The sequence below is a fragment of the Eucyclogobius newberryi genome, unplaced genomic scaffold (genome assembly GCF_026437365.1).
Source record: "Eucyclogobius newberryi isolate DKJ021-1_F unplaced genomic scaffold, fEucNew1.0.hap1 SCAF_14, whole genome shotgun sequence".
Taxonomy (NCBI): domain Eukaryota; kingdom Metazoa; phylum Chordata; class Actinopteri; order Gobiiformes; family Gobiidae; genus Eucyclogobius; species Eucyclogobius newberryi.
Window position 1 is genome coordinate 12,036,739 of NW_027315768.1, and position 19,880 is coordinate 12,056,618.

General features: G+C 41.7%; 1 protein-coding gene across 2 annotated transcripts in view; it reads right to left on the reverse strand.

Moving 5' to 3' along the window:
• Positions 1–14,459: 14,459 nt before the first annotated feature.
• Positions 14,460–19,880, reverse strand: part of gli2a (GLI family zinc finger 2a) — a 95,699-nt gene continuing 90,278 nt past the window's right edge. For both annotated transcript variants that reach the window (XM_072444301.1, XM_072444302.1), the window contains exons 13-14: positions 18,432–18,792; positions 14,460–18,350 (exon numbers count right to left, since the gene is read on the reverse strand). In XM_072444301.1, coding sequence (XP_072300402.1) covers positions 16,219–18,350; positions 18,432–18,792 — 2,493 coding nt within the window. In that variant the 3' untranslated portion in view covers positions 14,460–16,218. The remainder of the gene's footprint in view (positions 18,351–18,431; positions 18,793–19,880) is intronic.

Sequence of the window (19,880 nt, forward strand, 5' to 3'; positions counted from 1 at the left end):
AACTTATGGACTGTTTTAATAGTGAAAAGCATGAGAAATGTATATTTTATGAGACAAATGTAAAGTAAATACTTGCTGAGGACTTTGTGAATGTTTTTCATGTAACTCAGGGACTGCTACGAGCAATAATCTGGTTTTTTTATGAGTTTAATGTCTCTGCAAATTGTCCCTTCAAATAAAGACTAAACTAACCTATAAAGTTCAATGTTTGTGGATTTCTGTTTGGGATATTTCTTTCAAACACACTAACTTTCCCATAGAGTTCCACTGTCCACTTCTAGAACCTGTAAAATGCTAAATTTAGTCAAGTTAATAAAACAGATTAAGGCAATGACTGATCAACTTACCGTGACTATTTGATTCAAAAGAAAAATAATGGTAGTTGTAATGTGATGATTGTAATTGTTTTCCACTTATACAGACCATAAAACATGTACAAAAAGTAGTATCAGTGGCATTATTAAATTAATGTCAAAATGAACTAACTATTTTTCATCAATGATACACTTTATTCATAAGTATTCTCTATCCAGAAGACTTGAGTCAGCATATTTTAACTTTTATTTGCTCCGTGTACAGTAATGTTTGAAGTCGACTGGTCGTTAGTTGCAGACGCACATTTTAAATAGAAAGACCATTTTTCCAACTCTGTCATGTGATCATTTTGTGAATAAACTTCATAGGGAAAAACATTCTCTACCGGAGCCGTATCAGTGAAACGAGGTGTTTCTGTCACACAAAATACACCAATATATTTCCAATTGTGTCATTTCCTGTTTTCAGCGCAGATATGGGAACAAATCAATCTAAAGGTGATGTGTCCATCCCGGAGACGCCTGTCATGCTGCAATGTCAAATAAATATGGGACGGAGTGTCTGGAAAGCTGCCAATGTGGTCAGATACATTTGGATTTGGCTAGATGTTTTTTATTTATTTAGTTAATTTGATTGTATTTCTGTTTCTGTCATTTCTTTGTGATTTTAATGCATTTTGAATTGTCTTGTATAAGAAACGTGCTCTACAAATAAACTTGCCTTTACCTGAAAGTGGCAGCACGTTTACACAGTTATCAATAAGACAACTAAACATAATTCATCCCAAATAAATGCTTTTTATTCTTTTGATTTAAAAGTAAGTTAAAGGTGGTATGGACGATTTTTTTCAGCAAATTTTTTATCACATTTCCTCGTGGCGTGGATAAATCATTAGTCCTGCCACGTATCAATCATAAAACGCACCTACCGCTCACCTGCAGCCGCGTCAGGCTCGTCCCCACGTTTCCGCGTGCCTAAGCGCATGGATCTATCATAATATAGTTCCCTCAGTGTACGGGGCAAAATGAAGACGGAGAAAGACAGTTCGAGCTGACGCAGAAGTGGACAGAAATCTACGGGAGACGAGTGATGCGTTGCGCTAATAAACAAACGCACGTGTGTGTTGTATCAGTCCGCACGGGGGAGTGCGCATGTGCACTTCCGCCTGCGTTCTCAAATCGCCGAAAAATCGTCCATACCGCCTTTAATTAGTGGTGCTCCATTGGATCACAAATGAACGTTGAACTTTCTGACTTTTTGACAGATGAACAATTCCCTCTCATTCGATTTCAGAACTGTGTATTTGGGCCTCAAACTCCTGCCATGGACACAACAGATGGATCTTTGGCACATACTTTTGGATCGAGGGCCGTCACGTTCAGACTAAACGGGACAGATATTGTGGTCAACAGATGCCTTCATTTTATTTGGATCCCTTTTGGTTCCTTTTTAATGTCATGTTTTATACATCCTGCTGCTTTCTCTGGTCTTGATCTGTTTTGTGTGTTCTGTGATCTATATTTAAAAACTGAAAAAAGAAAAAGTTAAGTTAGGTTATGAACGTATACTTTAGATTTGCAGTTCGACATTGGCAAATATCACATCGTCACAAAATATATTCAATATCAGTATCAGCTGAAATAAACTGGACAAACCATTTATATTCCACAAAATCATATCTAATCCCGTGAGTCCTTTAGTTGAAGAGGCGCTCTAAGGGAAAGCAGGTCATGTGTCCTCGTGTCAGGGGAAAGGGCAGCTCCACAGATGCTTTAGATGAATAAGTCCTCAAGCTCAGCACTGTGTCTGCAGCACCGAGCAAAACTGGGGGGGATATAAAAAGCAAACTACAAAGAAATAAGCAAATTTAGGGGTAGAAATTAACTTTATTTCATATATTTGGAATTGGGACTTACAGTATATAAATGTGAAAAATGGATAGAGTCTGTTTTAAATGTCCTGCTGACTGAAAAACAAGAAAACTAGATGAAAATTAGCGTAAATAAATTCCTATTTCACTTTATTTTTAGGAGTTAAAACTAAAATAAATCCAATTTGGAATTAAACATCAACAAATCCTTCTGGACAATTCGTCAAAACCTTGTTCAGTACAAGTTTGTAAAGTTTGGTGTGAAGTTACAGTGTCTCATATAAGTCTTTGGACACAAGTGGATGAAATGAACTGATAAAACATCTTTGGTGCAGATTTGACTCTGTTGTTCCAGGTAAAGCTTGAGACAAACGAGTGTCTCCTTTAAACAGGACGAACAAAATGAGATAAAAGTGTAAACCAGCAGCAAAACTATAAAAGACCAACAAACAAAGTCTCTAAATCGCTGTTTTGGGGCCGGTCCCTTTTGACCTCTACCCAAAAACCTGCCTTAACCCTTTCGGGCTCCGGGCCCCTCCTCCACGTTCCCCCGCCCCGCTCCGCACACCACTCAGCACTCTCATTGTATTTGAATCCAACTCCCGGCCCCCGAGAGCCGCGTAGATTTACGGCCCCTGTCCTGGCTGCGGGCCCCTGCATCCTCTGATCTGCTGGCCCCCGGGGGTCATTATCGAGCGCCCCGATGGACCCTCTGGCTGTCGGCCCATGCACGCCGCTGCTTGTTTTCTAATCAAATCACTATATTTAACCAGCGGACACGAGCGCGCGCAGGGGCCAAATCCAAAACGCATCTGCTCAAAAAAAACTTGCAATTATCCCGCACAGGAGCCGCCCCCCGGAGCACTTTGGGGGCTTTTTGATTGTTGTTGTTTGTTTTGGGGATGGACCTCCTGCTCTGGGATGGCGAGAGGGAAACGGTTGGTGTGCGGCTGGTGCCAAAGTCAAATGGGTAAAAACAGCGGGGTTTTTGGGTCGGTTTTGGACATGGCGAGCGTTCGTTCAGACGACTTGTTCGCCTGCCAGAACACGGGACGTCTCCATCGCCGGTGCACTCGACCGCGGGCGGACGAAAGACGGCAATTATCACCTATTGATGGAATTGGAAAATGGATTTATTGCGCTCTGCTCAAGGGGCCGATCCAAAAAACAACCAAAGTTCCAACAGAATAAAGCGTAACGGTAATGAAGGAGACGTGCACATCGTTTGGAGGGACGTAAAATAAACTGAAAATTGGTTTGTTATAAATTGGGAGCACTTTATGACAACTACACCTTAATAAGCCTTAATAAAGCATGAACTAATGGTTAATTCATAATGAGGGAATGGTTTATTAAGCATGATTTCACCGTACTAACTATTTAATTAAGGTATTAAGGTTAAGAATTGGGGTATTAATAAAGTATCTGCTCAGCTTGAATCATTCTTAATAAACAATTTGTTCATTTTCTTTAGGATTGGAGCAATAATTGAGTGTTTTTCGTCGTGTCGTTGTGATGTGAGCTAACTCTGAGCTAGCCCCCAGCTAATTAAGTGAGAATAATGTATTTTTTCCTTATTTCTTTGTTGGTTCAGTTTGTGTCATCCATTTTTTTAATGGCTTTTCCCTGAAGAAAGTTCCAATGTTATCCATCCATTGTGTCCATGGCAGGAGTTTAGGGGCCCAAATACTGTTCATGCTTTATTAAGGCTATGAAAAGTGTAGTTATTATAGCAATGGTTTTCAAACTGTCTGTGAGGTCTCCTGAAGTTTATACTTATTACAATAAAAACATATTGTCCTGTTTTACTTTACACTTTAGTCCTGGCCCTGTTTGAATGGTTAGATAGTCTTGGTCCAGTCCTGGTGGTATTTAGAAATCCAAATATTTCATGAGCGGGTTTTGAACTAAACAAGATCGAGAACAACAGATTGCAGCTATTTGTTTGACACAGATTTACATCACTTAAGGTTTGTTCACATTTCACCGCCTCAAAACTGGGACTAAACTCGAAATAAACCTGGACTAGACAAGGACCAAACCAAGTCAAATCAGTACCAAATACGAACCAGTGTGAACGCTGCATAAACTAAAAAAGTGTGAAAATCGGATCAACTTGCAAACAAAATACACTTGGATTTTACGGCTCGAAACGTACATTTCAAAGCTGAATAACAAAGTAATGAAAACCCTTAAACCGGAAGCTACAATTTGATCACAAATGTGGAATACTCACCAACCACAGTCCGGGAATCCATTAACGTTTTGTGACGGTCACTGCGTCTGAGAGGAATTTTGGCCAAAGTGGTTGAATAACACATCTCAGTCTCCTGTGCTGGGACCATTGCCTCTCAGTTCTCCCCACCCAGGACGCCGACACCCACCCAGAGCGCACCCATCCGCCCCGCTGCATGTGTGATAATGCCTTGTCACCTCAAATGGGACGTTTTGACACTTCCCGGTGCTAAAAGCCTCAATCTCCTCCCGCACTGTACACAGACTCAAAACCAAGAGATTTTTCAATTAGTGATGTAATAATCTAACTTTTAAAATGTTATTCATGCGGGACGTCTTTGGCACTAGAATGGATTATGTGTCTGGGACGCTTGACATATGGAAAAAGGTGAAAGCTAATGGAAACACATAAGCTAATGTAAACGACCTCTTTTAAGATGTACAGTCCTGTCCAGTGAATCCTATGGACAGAAGATGTCGCTTGGACTGGAGTTGCTGCTCCACACTTTGAACACCAGTGTCAATTGGATATATCCCAGAAAATATATAAGATAAGATAAAATAGTCCTTTATTGTCCACACATGGGGACATTTCGTTTATTTCCTCCTGTCAGGAGGAAAAGGACAGATGTTTAGGAAGTAGGAAGTTTAAAAAAAAAACTGTTATAAACAAAACAAAATACTCTTATTAACAAAACTCCTCTCATATCTTAATAGGGAATGGAGGGGGAAATTAAATTAAAAATAAAAAGATAAAGATACAAATAAAATAATAATATAATAAAATAAAGTAAAGTAAAAATAGCTAGCATAAGACTAAAATGTAACACCAGAAGGACTCTTTATCAATGTTTTTTCTCTCTGTGACCCTTGTTCACACTAGTCCTGAGTTGGTCCTGGTTTGGGCCTAGTTTGAGTCCTAATGTAGATTTGGTTTGGTCCTGGTTTAGTTTGATCTAGTCTAGGTTTTGTTCTAGGTTCTATTGCAGTTTAGTTCCAGTTTCGATGTCCGAGTGTGAACGCAGCCTTATTGAGGTGATTACCGTTGTTGTAACGTCACAGTTTATCTCTTACGTGAAGTAGGAGTTCCTCGATAATCTCTGAGTTCACAAGTAGCGATTATCCTTTCGAGCTGTTTCAGTGCCTGGAACGCACCATTTAAGAAAATCGGTTTAATTACAATTTCAGTTTTAGTTGAATAAAATTTAAAATCTGAGACGCTTTAACGCAACATTTAAGCTTAATCACTTTTAAAAATGATTTATAAAGAGACGACTTCAAGTGTGCACATTCAGTGTGTGTCTCTTTCATCAGTTCACCCTCCAAGTGCACTGTGCAGCCTAAAGAGCCACTTTATGTCATGTGTAGGTCTTTATGTATTGTATTGAAGGAAACAATCTATGTTTTGTTTTATCCAGATCCCACAAAACTTCCATTTCCTGAGGGAAACAGTGACAGTGATACCTTTGACTTGATCCTGAAAAAAACAACTATCCATCCTCATATATTTTCATCTAGGTGAAGCAGTGCAGCCTTTGCCATCAAAACTGGAGGACTGTGATTTTTGTTTAGACACCTGGACAAAATAACCAATCCAACATGAGTAGAACTTGCAAACACTACACAGAAAGGCCTACCCTGGGACCTTCTTGCTGTGAGGTAACAAGTGCTCACTGCTGTTCCACTGTGTTGCATTAAGCTACATTTTACCACAAAACCTAAATCTGCTCCAACAGTTTTAACCTTGCTCTTACATTTCACTTCTTGGAGGTATGGACATCGTCATTGAAGCTTTGCTGTTAAATTCCAATAAAATTGCATTTTAAAACCCTCAGCTTTTTCCAAACAACAGTTTTTGTTGGTATTTCCAGCAGTAAATTACAGCATTGGAGCTGTGAAAATACCAGATCAAGCCGATATTAAGCACCTTCAGCTAAAACCTCTGAACAAGGTCAGGAGTTCAGACTAGTCAAGGTGGGAGTCTTCACCTGGATTGTTAGCATATCTGTCGACTTGTTAGCATGTTAGCATGTTTAATAACTCGCTCACACGAATTGAGCTCTTTGACTAAACGTTACTAAATTTAGGGTTTTACTGTCAGTTGTTAGAAAACTGTTTGATTAATTACCCATGTAACATGTTAGCTAGCTCTATTGGTGACAACAATATCAAAATACTGACTTTGAAAGACAAACGCGCAGGAATACAAGTCGGAACCCGAACTTCTCATCTTGGAAAGCCGAGCACCCGAGGACCACATGAACGCAGCGTCGTTCTGTGTTATGCTAGCTGTTTTAGCCATTTGTTATATTGGTTTTACTTCCTGGTACTTTTAGGTGCTTTTAGGTGATTTAACATTGTTAGCTTGCTTTATTTACAGATTTTAAAAGGAACGTTTACAAGTGTTTTTTTCTTCTTATTGTTGATATCAGCCCCATGTAGGCGTTAGCAACATTAGCATAACGGAGCAAAATAGCGTATTTATAACTGCAAAGGCTCACATTCTGCACAGGAGATGGTTCCTCCGCCAACTCAACCTGGACTTTCACTGCTACGCTGACGACACCCAGATATACCTCACCACCAAATCCACCCAAAAGCCTCCCCTCAGCCACATCGAAACCTGCATCTCTACAATAAAATCATGGCTCACTCTCAACTTCCTCAAACTGAACAGTGACAAAACAGAGCTCCTCCTCATTGGCACCAAATCCACTCTCAATAAAACTGGTCCCTTTTCACTCAGCATCGACACCTCGACCATCACCCCCTCTACCCTGGTACGCAATCTCGGTGTCATCATGGACCCCACCCTCTCCTTCACTCCCCATGTCAGCCACATTGTCAAGACCTCATACTTCCACCTCCGCCGCATCGCCAAAATCCGACACTGCCTCACCCTCCCCGCTGCTGAATCCCTCATCCATGCCTTCATCTCCTCCCGCCTCGACTACTGCAACTCCCTCCTCACTGGCATCTCCTCCCATTCCCTCCACAGACTCCAAATGGTCCAAAACTCCGCTGCCCGCCTCCTCACCCACACCCGGTCCCGTGAACACATCACTCCCGTTCTCCGCTCTCTCCACTGGCTCCCCATCAAGCAGCGCATAAACTTTAAAATACTCCTCCTCACCTTCAAAGCTCTTCACCACCTTGCCCCCCCCTACCTGTCTGACCTCCTCATCCCCCACCGCCCCTCCCGAGCTCTCCGATCCTCCTCCTCTCTCACCCTGACTGCACCAACATCCCGACTCAAAACTTTTGGCGACAGAGCATTCTCCCGAACAGCACCCCGACTCTGGAACTCCCTCCCCCAACCTGTCCGCCACTCTCCCTCACTCACAACATTCAAATCCCGCCTCAAAACATACCTCTTCACCCAAGCCTATGACCTCCCCTACCCCTAGCCTCCTCTACCCCACTGTCTACTCTTCTACCCCCTGTTACATCCCCATCTTTTTCTCTCTACTTCTTCTGTCTTGTTCATTTTATCTATATATTAATGTGTACTGTACGTGTTGTCCCCCCCTGTCTGTAAATACCCCCCCCCCCCTTTTTTTATATATGTTCAGCGTCTTTGGGTCACTGAAAAGCGCTATATAAATAAAAGTTATTATTATTATTATTATTATTCACACACATTTTCTTGCTCTGTGCGAAACTTCTCCTTCCTACTCACAGTTTCTAAGTAGGAATTTGAAACTCTGAAAATGGGAACGTGCCATAAATTCTACTTCTTGGGACATAATTAGAGGGCTATCCAGGAAGTGTTTGTAAAAAATTCAGTAGACTCATTCTGAACATTTTACACTCAAATTGCCATTAGCCTCATTAAAACAGCTTCATTCCTCAGTGCGTCGGAAGCCTCTTTTCTCCCACAAATGACCCAGCCTTGTGTGGACCATGCACTGATAAAGCCCTCATTTAGCTCGCCGTGGTAGAGCCAACACGTCTCATGTAAAAACCATAAAAGAACTGCGCTAAACTTACGACCAGCGCAGAGCCAGGGTCACTATAAGCCTTTAATCAGAGCATCCTCCACTTCAATCGGACACAGCATTCCACAGCGGCCCACTCGTTTCAGAGAAGCGAAGTTAGTGACCTCTGCAGAGGGGTTACGCAGAGGTCTGACCCGGGACGCTACACCCCTCAGGAATCCCACAATACGGGCCTTCATCAGGCTGCATCATAACTCTGTGTTTTAACAGGACCAGTTCTGCCCCAGGGCGGGTGAGCCAAGTGTGACGATGGATTTCGGAGAAGTAAAAGGATATGCATTATGGCGGACTGATTACTGACCAAAGAAAATGTCCTGTTTCTAGAGACTTATCCGTGATGTCACAATTCAAGCACGGCAACAACATTTCTATAGGTTACATTATTATGCTTGCGTGCTTAAAGAGTGCAGAGGAAGAAGAATGAGTTCAATTAATCTCCTTATTTTATTAATTCACTTGCTTTTAAACAACTGGCAAAACTAGAACCAGGACGTTTTTACCCTCTCATCCAAGCAGCTTCTCCTGTAAGAGTAAGTCACTGCCTAAAGTTTATTTCATTTTTTTGTTTAGTTCATTTGAAACTCTTTAAAGTTGTCCACATGTATCGCTCACTTACCTAATGCATTCCCAGCATCTAAAATATTCACCGCGATGCATTTATAAGCACTTTTCACAAGCGAGTTTTGCCGTCTCAGGTAAAGCTAACAAACATTAGCATGCTAACGCGGCACAATCTGCGACTCAAAACAGTAAAAATCAGGTACAGCACCTTTTTAATATCTGTCTGAAGGGAGGAGCTAACTACACTAACCTTTTTGTCCAGTTGTGTATGTTTTTGTTCACAATGCTAAAAGCTACGATACGATACTGGCTCTATTACCAGTCGCTGTACAATCTTGAAAGGTGCTTTTTAACCTTCTGGTGGAGGGTCCGTCACCTTCTTGTCTCACAGGGATGGGAGTATTAGTATCGAAGTATCAATACATCAATATTAATTCTAATATCTACTTCTAAATACTAATACAAATACTGTAGCGCAAACGTTGATATTGTTTAACATATAAATACTTCATTGTTTTGTGTCAAACCGCTTCACCAGCAGCAAACTGTGTCAGGTGTTTTATTTGTCCGTTAGAACCAGTTTGAAACCCTTCTAAAACCTACATTTATTTATTGAAATGTCTTCATCCATAAGATTGGATCAGAATTGCGCTTTGGTATCAATTTTGAAAAGATGACCCCCAAAGTAGGCGACTTGGTGTTGATACAAAAAACTGTTCTCGCCCAGTGGGAACATGTTAAAGCTTGAAAATCATGCATTCTTACTTTTGAGCGGGCTTGCCTCTCCACAGATCTGACCTGTCACATTGATAAGTAAAATGCCATATTGTGGAACGAGTAGGCAAAGCAATAATGGAGATGTTATTGCTATTTGTTCTACGAGAGTTACGTAATGCACCTTTTAAAAAACGCATCTAGAAGAAATTGATTGTTAATATAAGTCCAACCAAACCCGGGACGGTTTTATACTTGTCTTCTACTAAATAATATCATATCTGACCACGACAGAAAAGGTCAGGATTAGCGGCTCGGGTCCTAAATGAGGCGTTTGTAACAAAGCTTGTCCTTCTCCGTAGCTCCACACTCTCAGGGTCCGCCGCTCGCCCGGGGCAGAGCGACGAGGGCGGGGCGGCGGGGTGCGGCAGGGGCGGCGGGGGCAGCAGGTACAGGGGTCACGTCTGTCTGGGGAGAGCGGGCACACGGATCAGAGCTGGAAGTCTTTGATGGAAAACGGAGCTCTAACCTCGAGGAGCGAGGGGAGAGAATAGGTTTATTATGATGACCCGGGCTCCGAGGTCAAAGGGCAGAGCGGGACACACTTCTATAAAAAGACGCCAAGTGCATCTGCCGAAGGCGATAATAAATCAGTTTTATTTGCATGATATTGCAATGAGTCTGTGATGTTTTGTTGAAAGTGTAAGATGTGTTTGTGCTATTGTAGAAAGAATTGACTTCAGATCAGTAAAGTACATTGCAAGATAGGGCCGAAGACCATGCAAAGGAATGGATCAAAAAGGACATGGGAATAATTTAAATGTTCGTTGAACAAGAATCAAACAAAACCAAAAACAGTGAGATGTGCATTGACAGGATGAACACAGGACTATGGACACGTACAAACGAAAACTGTCCCATTGCTCACTCACTGCTTCATCCTTTTCAACCTCTCAAACATTTTTCACACGCAGTAGTTTTCATCCTCTTTGTCCACAGCTTCCACACACATTTTTATTTTTTCTTTAATTTTAAATGTTTTAAAAAAAGTTATTCATACAAACATATAAAAAACAGGACCAGAGAGTAGAACAAAAAAATAAAAGAAAATAATAATTATAATAATAATAATAGAAATAATGAAAAAATAATCATCATAGAACAGGATGAATTACTGGTAAATAAAATTAAGTCCAACAACTGTATGGGCCGATCTGTTTATTCACTGTACTAATACCTCAACATTTAAAAGTTCTTTGAAAAGGTCATATTCAGCATTGTGTATTGATATTTACTTTTAGTCATCCTATCCAATGTTTTTCAGAGCGTTAACCAGTAATCTACTAAATGTGACGAGTCGACTAAAAGTAATCTTAGTTGTATTCTGATCATCATAATCGTTTTCTGGACTAAAAAGACAAAAACATAATGAAAACACCTTTTTATAACAAAGACAATGGAATTGATTGGAATTCAATCAAAATGTCAAAAATATAAGAAACTTATTCAGATTTTCATAATAGAATTTATTCGTAAACCTTCTCTAGAAGCCTTCAGACGCCATATTTCAACTTTTATGTGGTTAAAAATGTATTTAAAAAACCCTCAATGTACCATAGAAATAATCAATGAATCCTCTACTACTAATAATAGTTAGTTGCAGCCCTAGCTCGTTACTTTTAGCATGTTTCTTCACCCATTTTATACATTTTCAAAGGTGCTTTATGTAACTTTTCTGATTGTACAGTTTTCCATCCACACGTTTCATGCCAAAGTGTGGAACATTACAAGCAAAACAAAAACATCTCCAACACCTCTGTTACATAAGTGAGAATGCTAATAGAAATGTCAAAGAACCCAACAAATTTGTGTTTCAGAAACTTCCATTGAGATCCCATTGGAAGCTTCTTGATGGTGACGACTGACTCAGCTGAAAAGATAAAAGTGGTATTCTTCTTTTGAACCAATGACACAGCAGTTTGATTCTATCTGCGACTCATAAGGCCGTTCATTATTGTATCTGCACATGCAGCCTGTCAGCCTGGTCTAACAATGAGCCATTGTTCCTCTCCTCTGGGAGCGGGACACTGCTGAGGAACTCCCCAAATCCAAAGCAAAGTGTGCAGGAGAGGTCACACTCAAGCCCATTATAAACACTATTTACTAATGTGTAGTATGTAATGCAGGATTAGAAAAAAACACTACTTGAACATTCACTAATTTCAAGATGTGAAGTGTTTTAGAGGCCAAAATAAGTTGTTTTAATTCAGTCTAATGCTGTAGTGTCACTTTACGTTAGACAGTTTAACCTCATACAGATGGTAAAGTTGTAATGAATGAAAATTAAAGGAGACATGTCAAGATTTTTTTTCCAGGTAATTAGTATTAAACTATAACATCAGTAGATCATTATTTTACACTGTGTTCATTGTAAACTGCAGTATTGATCTAAAATGGCTTACAATGACAAACGGCTCCAATTACTTCCTGTTCAAAATGCAAAACTGATAAGCCCCGCCTATTCATTTTTTATCTATTGTGATATGTAATTTATGTATGTAATTTCTAAAGCACTTTGAATTGTGTTTTGTACAAATAGTGCTATATAAATACATTTTGAATGATTGATTGATTGATTGATTGATTGATGTAGTATTTCTATTTTTGGAAGGTTGGCTACAAGACATTTTAGAGTTTAATACCCTACTTAAAGCAGCTGTACCATTTTTTTTTTCATGTAATAAAGTCAAATCTGTTTTTCCTTGGTACAGATATATTGTAAAAACAGATCTTAGTGTCAAAATCATCTCATTACAGAGCTTTTTATTCTCTGTGAAGCAGGAAGTGTGCTGTTAGTAAGCTAATTGTTTGTTAGCTTTCCTTGATATACTCTTGCTCTTGCCCCTGAAAGTGCTGAATAATGCATTGCTGATGAATAATTACAATGTTTGTATTGCATACGAGAGAAAAGACTACACCACGAATGGAGCCACCAGAAGTCGCTCGCTATCTAACGTTTTCTCGATTGTGGTTGTGGGCAAAGACAATGGGAGTTGGGTAAAAGTTTAAAAACGTTTCAAGGAATTTTTCACAGTCAAATTCACTTCAGTGTCTGTGGAATAAGAGACGCCACAGCACAACGTCACATTAGCCTCACTATCGGACGGTGCTAGCAACACTGCCCCTAAAACTGATCTACTAAAACATACTGAACACTTACAAACATAACAGTGTTTTAAAGCGGAAATGAGGCATAATTTAGTCCGGTATAAGTTTTAAAATACGGCCCTGGGTGAAAAAAGTTTGGACAACCTTTTAAGTAGACCAACAAACCATCTTTTTACCATTTCCAACGAAACTAGCTTGCCATGCTAGCGGTAAGTAGCCCTGATCTAAGCGCCTTCCAACAGGTTAGCGTAGCCCCCGCGCCCCTCACCGCCGCGGCCCCTCTGCGTGCTTTGTCTGATCCCTCTCTGCCTCACTAACCTCTTGTTCTCCTCTGCTGAAACTCCTTACCCCGGGGCTATTTTTCGCTCCCATCCGCGCTCTAACAGAATACGGGATTCCGCTGGCAAAAGTAATCAGGCCGCGTGCCCTTCCAAACCAGTCCCCTGCTGAACGTGCTGTCAAATTAAAAATGATTTGTTCCTTTTCTTCTTCCACTTTGCATCTTGGCTCATAACGCGGGCTTTTCCCCCCTGATCTTCTATGTCCCTTTTAGTGTCTTGTACTGGGGCTGATTTTCTCATCCCGGGCCGTTTTATGTTGCCTTCACACCCGTTTTCTCAGGCCAAGCTGTCAGACTGGATATCGGCGAACATGGCATCCAACTTCAGAAAGTGCTCCGTGTGCGTTTTGTCCGTGGAGTTTCACCTGGGTTTTTTAACAGCTAATGGTTTAGGCCTGCGTGTATTCAGAGGTCATGTAAGGTCACCACAAGAACCCAAAGCATAGCCATTTAAAAGTGCACTATGTAACTTTTCTGGTGACTCTAAAGAGCAATGTTATGGACATTGATAGTGTCTCAATGTAAATATTTTTTTTTAGTGTTGCTTTGTCAGATCAGCCTTGTAAAAGATCTAGATCTCAATGGATTTCAACCTAGTTAAATAATGCTTAAGGTAAAGGAGTTTCTTTTTCTATTCATTTGTCTATTTATTCATTATAGACAGTATAATAGTATATGCTAATTTTCAAATTATTGGGTTGATTCAGAAAACGATCAAATGAACAGTAATATGTGAAGAATATCAGAAAATATTTAGCAGTTGTGCAGTCATGCCAATTAAAAAACAAAAGACTGAAAATACAGTTAAACAAAGCTAATTTTCCATTTGTTTTGCAAATGTTAGCATCATATTTTAGCTCTATTATATGGTTTGTTCTGTGTCCACTATTAAAACGTAGACCATCTGATGAGACACGACATTGCCTCATTCAAACTTTCACATTATTTGAACGTAACTGTTGTTTTTACTGTTTTACATGTGAAATCCAGATGTGTGTGATAGAGTGCTTAAAATGTAAGCCCTAACCTAACCTTTAATGGCATGGTTATTGTATTGAGGTGAGCGTAACAACCCCCAGTCCAAGATTCAAGCCTCAAGCTAAAATAGAGCCTAAGGCAAGAATTACATAGGCCTATGATTTGCATAGATGTATACATATGACTTTATTTACTATTATTAAACTGGTGGCCAGATCTAATGTGTACCCCAGAGAAATGACACTTGTAATTTCAAACGGACACAACACAAAACCAGAGATTTAAAAGAACAAAGAGGATAGTTTATTTGAAATGTACAAAAGCTATGTACAGTCAGTCACACAAAGCCACACACAGAAAAAGTGGAGGGCAGCGTACAAACACTTTTAAAGGCTACTTAGAAATTCATCAAACATGAAGAAATGTGAGGGGCTTGTTGGCAGATCCTGTCCAGAATCAAAGTCACTTCCTGGAGGACCCATGGTGAACCCAGGGGAGGTGGAGAAGCTGGGTGAGGGGGGCGAGGATGTGGTAATTAGGGTCCAAGAACACACAGAAGTACTTGTATATTCTTTCAGAGAATGCCGTTCATCTCACAAGGTTGGAAGTGACGGGAGCAAAGTCTTGTCCTCCGCTATGTTTACCCTGGTGAGATGAGACCACAGAGGAGTGATGCCTCTGATCCGGAGTGCAGATTCAACACTGCCAGTTCCCCCCCGAGCCCCGGCTATGATCAAAAATCACTTAATATCTGGACCATAATGCTGTACAACCACATGTTTAAACTAGGGCTGTCAGGGCTACATTTACATTGTAATTACTCAAAGATTCTGGTTCAATTCAATCACATGTACCTACTTCCTTCGAGAACATCAATATTTGATGGCACTTTTACACACTAGTATTTTAAGTCCCAGTTCGGGGAAGTCGACTGAAGCAAACACTTTTGAGTTGTCTTTGGCTGTAAATGAGTCCTGTAAACACTATAAAACAATATAAAACCCTCTATGTAAAACATACATAATGAATGACGTGGATATTGTTTATCATTTAAACAATGCAGTGAGGTAGCAATACCCAATATGGTATTCTGACCAATAGGGCTGTGCCCCTTCTCAACATCAGGAACAGGGTTTACTGGACCCATTTACAGCAAATGATCATATAAGTCATTCTATTCAAACATGTTTTCACTACTTTTTACAAGACTTTAGCATACAGATGTAGTATGTAGTAAACAGGTATCTAATATGCCCTCTTAACAAAATACTGATCTTGTTACCAATACTACGCAGATGACAACTGTAACATGACATGACACTGTACTGAAGTGGGCATAAACTGCAGAAATGACAGTTACCGCTTTCTTTTACGTAAATTACATTTTTAGGACCAACGATATATGATATGCAACAGTCCCTTTCACATTCAACGGTTTGAACATAGGTGTGTAACGCTACCTACTCCATCGGGCAAACAACACTAAGCATATTATACATAGTACAATATGAGTACAGACTTTAGCCAAACGGCCTCATGTTCCGCATGGACAGCCATAGTTTAAACATTTTACTGTAAGTCAAATATAATTTAAACACAGTACCATACAGTACAAATCTATAAATGTACATGAAATGGCTTCATGAGAAAATATTTGTTATCTACATGTCCATTTCCTTTTTTCTTTTTTTTCACCTTGATGTCTTAAGCAAGGCACATTGTGAAATGCTTTCAGTGCACCGCTTTATAAAGGGCTGCCACTCTGGCAAATACTGAATGAGACTTATCTGCAAGTGTTTCTATATCCCTGGCTATTATATTTGGAGCTAAAAAGTATGGCTTTTTAACAAATGAGGATGATACTCTTAACCCTATACTATACTTTTTGTCTGTAGTATATGGAGTACATATTACAACGTAAACATAATTCTATGGACAATATCAAAAGTTTCACAAATGTTCAGTCAGTGCTTTCTTTTATATAATCCTGACATAGCAAAAGTTAAGACTGGAAGGAAGGATGAGGTCTACGGTTGCTCTCAGCTGATCATATTGAGGAACTTGCTCTCCTCCGCCAGCGCTGTGAGCATAGAGTTCATATCTCCGATGGCCATGTTGCCGATCCCTGCCGGTACGGACGCCAGAGTCACCGAATTGCGTGGGGTTGTAAGTCGAGAGGAGTTCTGGGAAAGACTTTGCAGAAGCCCTGGACTCAGAGTGCCCGACATGAGGCTGGAGTGATCCCCGTCGTCCAGCATGGTGTCAAAGTCAATCTGGGCGTGCTCGGATGCCCCATTTGTCGAAGAATCCGCAGTACTGCTCGAAACCTGGTTAACCCCAGGGGAAGCCATGTTGCCAGGAGCATTTGCGTTGTTGACAGGAGCTTGGGGTGACATTGGAGCCTCAAAGCCTGCTTGATCAAACATGTGGATCTGCCCTGTGTAGAAAACGTTCTCAGAATTATGTACCATAGAACCGCTCGGCCGCTTTGGACTCGCCTCGGATGTGTCGTTTGCTCGACATGGACTCATCTCCATCTTGGGTATCCTGTTTGCTACTGGTATGGCAAGCCTTGTTCTGGGCTCTGCTGGTGGTTTTGGCTGTATCATAACTCTACTTCCATTCATATTTGGCTGTTGCTGTACAGCGTTGTACCCGTTCACTTGGTTCGCATGAGGATAAGCATCAGTCCTTGCTCTGTAGCTTGGCAGCTCCATACCATTCCTGTTAGCTCTCATGCTTGTGCTGCCAGATATTGGAATGGTTTCCTGGCCAAAACCTTGCTGAGGACTCATTTGCTCACCAAGGTTCACATTACTGCACTGCCTCTGTTGCTGTTGGCTTATTAGTCGTTGGCCGTTCGGGTTTGAGTATCCCTGCATGGACATGTTCTGGCTCATTGGTGCCACCTGCTGGTTGTCACTATGCCCCTGCCCTACCTGGAAGGGTCCAAAGTTGTGCCTTTGCTGGACGACAGCAAGGTTCCCCCTGAGTGGATGTTTTGATTGCTTGTCTGTAGTATCCACAGTCCCAGAGCTAACTTCATTCCACTGCACTGGCATGTTGTTTTTGTTTATGTTGTGAGCTAGCGGTTGTTGAGAATTAGCAATATGGCACGGTTGCAAGTCAGTGTCCACCATAGCCATCCTTCGAGAGTAATGAGATGCAGCAGGAGGGGGCATGCTCCCTTGGTAGCCCTGAGAATGGTTGTTGCCATGGAAGGTTGGATTTTGTCCCGTCGAACCCGAGTTTTGAGACCTGAGGTACTGTACCATGTCATCTGGAAGGACAATGTCTTCCTCCCCGCTGTGTTCCATCCCAGCCATGGCACCGTCCATGGCCATGTTCTCCATAGCTACATTCTCGGAGATGCTGGGTGGCCGTGGGGCAAAGGGGTATCGCTGGAGGCTACCATCAGAGCGTGTGTAGCCTGGGTGAGCTAATCCCTGATGGCGATCTTGAAAAACCATTGGATTCATGTTGTTCATGCTGTTGTAGCGCTGGACTCTTGGGAAGGCATTTGGATCTCCAGGAGGACGTCGCACTGGATCGCTGGCTCTTCGCGGCAGGTTGTTGGGAACTTCGTGAGGCATCATGCTCTGGTGGCCGTACCCGATGTCGCTGCACCTTCGCGGGACACCACCAGAAGGGGGATGGTGGAAAGAATGGGACTGGCCTTCTTGAGAGTCGTTGTAAAGAGCCATGCGGGTTCTCAAGCTCATCCGATCCATGTTGGGTAGGGGCGTCGGTGGAGCTCCTCCGATAGCAGCGGCATACTTAGCTTTGAGGCGGTAATGCTGCGCTGGGGTTAGACTTAACAAACTCGGAAGACTTCCATTTCCAGAGCCTCCTCCGCAGTGGCTGGCTTCACTGGAGCGCCGGGAAAGGTCGGTTGAGATGGGGTCGTAAGAATCGGCAGAACTGATGTTGTTGTGACGGTTCGTTCCAAATTGGGAGGTTTCGCTGGATCGTCGGCTGGAGTAGCAAGGGGAGATCCCGGAGGAGCGGCGGCTGAGGGTGTAGGCCGAGCTGAAGGTGCTGGTGGTGCTGTCCCGACGCTCGTTCAGCTGGTTCAGAAGGGTCACCTCACAGGATGATGGGTCGATGATGCGTTGGCCCGGGTACTGGCCACTGAGGTTGTTGATGAGGTTGGAGTTCTCCAGCAAGGAACCTGGCGAAGAAAAGGTTGTTAGATTTTCTGCAAACATGGACATACTGGACATACATATTTTTCTCTTTCTATTTCACTTACCAACAGCAGGTATGGGGGGTAACTTGGTGTTATGCTGGCCCTGCGGAGGTTGCGGTGCAGAGTTGCTCCAGGGGCACGAATCCCTCACTGTCTTAAACCGTTCCTTTTTGATATTCTCCAGCTTGATAGTGACCGAACCATGGGGCATTGCTTTTCTCAGCTGTAGGCCCACCCCAGCGTGATGTCCCCCAGCATGGACGGTGGAGTCGATCATGGGGCCCTCGTCTTGGGTGCTCAGATCTCCGAAGCTGCCCCCGCTGTGCATAGCCATCTCTACTCCACTGTCATTGTTGTTGGTGCTGCTGAGAGGTGATGGCTCACTGCTACATGACGAGTGGCCACCAGGACTGGACTGATACGTCTGCAGAGCCAACAGGAGATTTCATTAGACTGTTATTAAAGCTACTATCATTTAAACAGACAGGTTATAATGAAGATATATTATCATATTTTATACATAAAAAATTTGCTCTTGGCAGTGATCTAAATTGGGTAGCAGCTCAAATATCGACTGTTATATAAAACATACCGTACTTTTGGCTATTTTTTCCCCCACGCTTAGAACAATGTGGCCCAAACAACGGTGCAGTTAATTTATAGATTTTTACTGGCTAATGGCCACCAGGGGGCACTCTAGCAGTAAGTGCAAGCATTTGACACACTGTAGAAGAAGACGTCAGTGGACAGTGGTCACTATTTCAAGCTTCAAATGCTGTTTTATTACAATCAGATTCAAATTCACAGAGAAATGATTCAAATGAGGAAGTGAATCTAGATGCTGCGAAGGGCCAAGACATGCGATATACGGCGGTCTGCAGTTTAGAACCTGCCGCATTGAAATTAAACCTTCTTGGCCAGACTTGACTCCTGCATCACTACCGTGTGTAAATATCTCATGTTAGAGCATAACAAGAACAAGCTCAGGAGCAGATCGAACCAGATGTGAAGACACAGACACAGGTAAATCAGCTCACACAGAGTCATCAAGGACAGAGGGGACAGTAGGGACAGTAGGGACAGCTGTGATGTAGTTTGCTAAGCTTCAGAATGTTGACTCATCTCATATCCACTGAGAAATGAATCTAATTATACCCAGCGCAGCGCAATGGCGTGTGTAAATATTCATGTTACAACGTGCACCTGCGGCTTATTGACAGGTGCGGCCCGTATATGTACACTTTCTTGTTTCTGTGAATGTTGTTGGGGCGGCTTTATAGCCCAAAGAAAACGGTATATAAGACTTGAAAAAGTAAGTGATCAAAGAGTTAGGCTTCCATCCAAAAAAGCTTTTTATGCTGCTTTAGGATTTAATAATTAGCTTTTTTTTGTCTGCCTGTGATGTGTTTTGTAATAACCAATGTAGGCCATAATCACATGCATTATAGATTACTTTGATTTATTAACAGGAAAACAAGTGGATAATGGATGAGTTCTGTGAGCAACGATCCA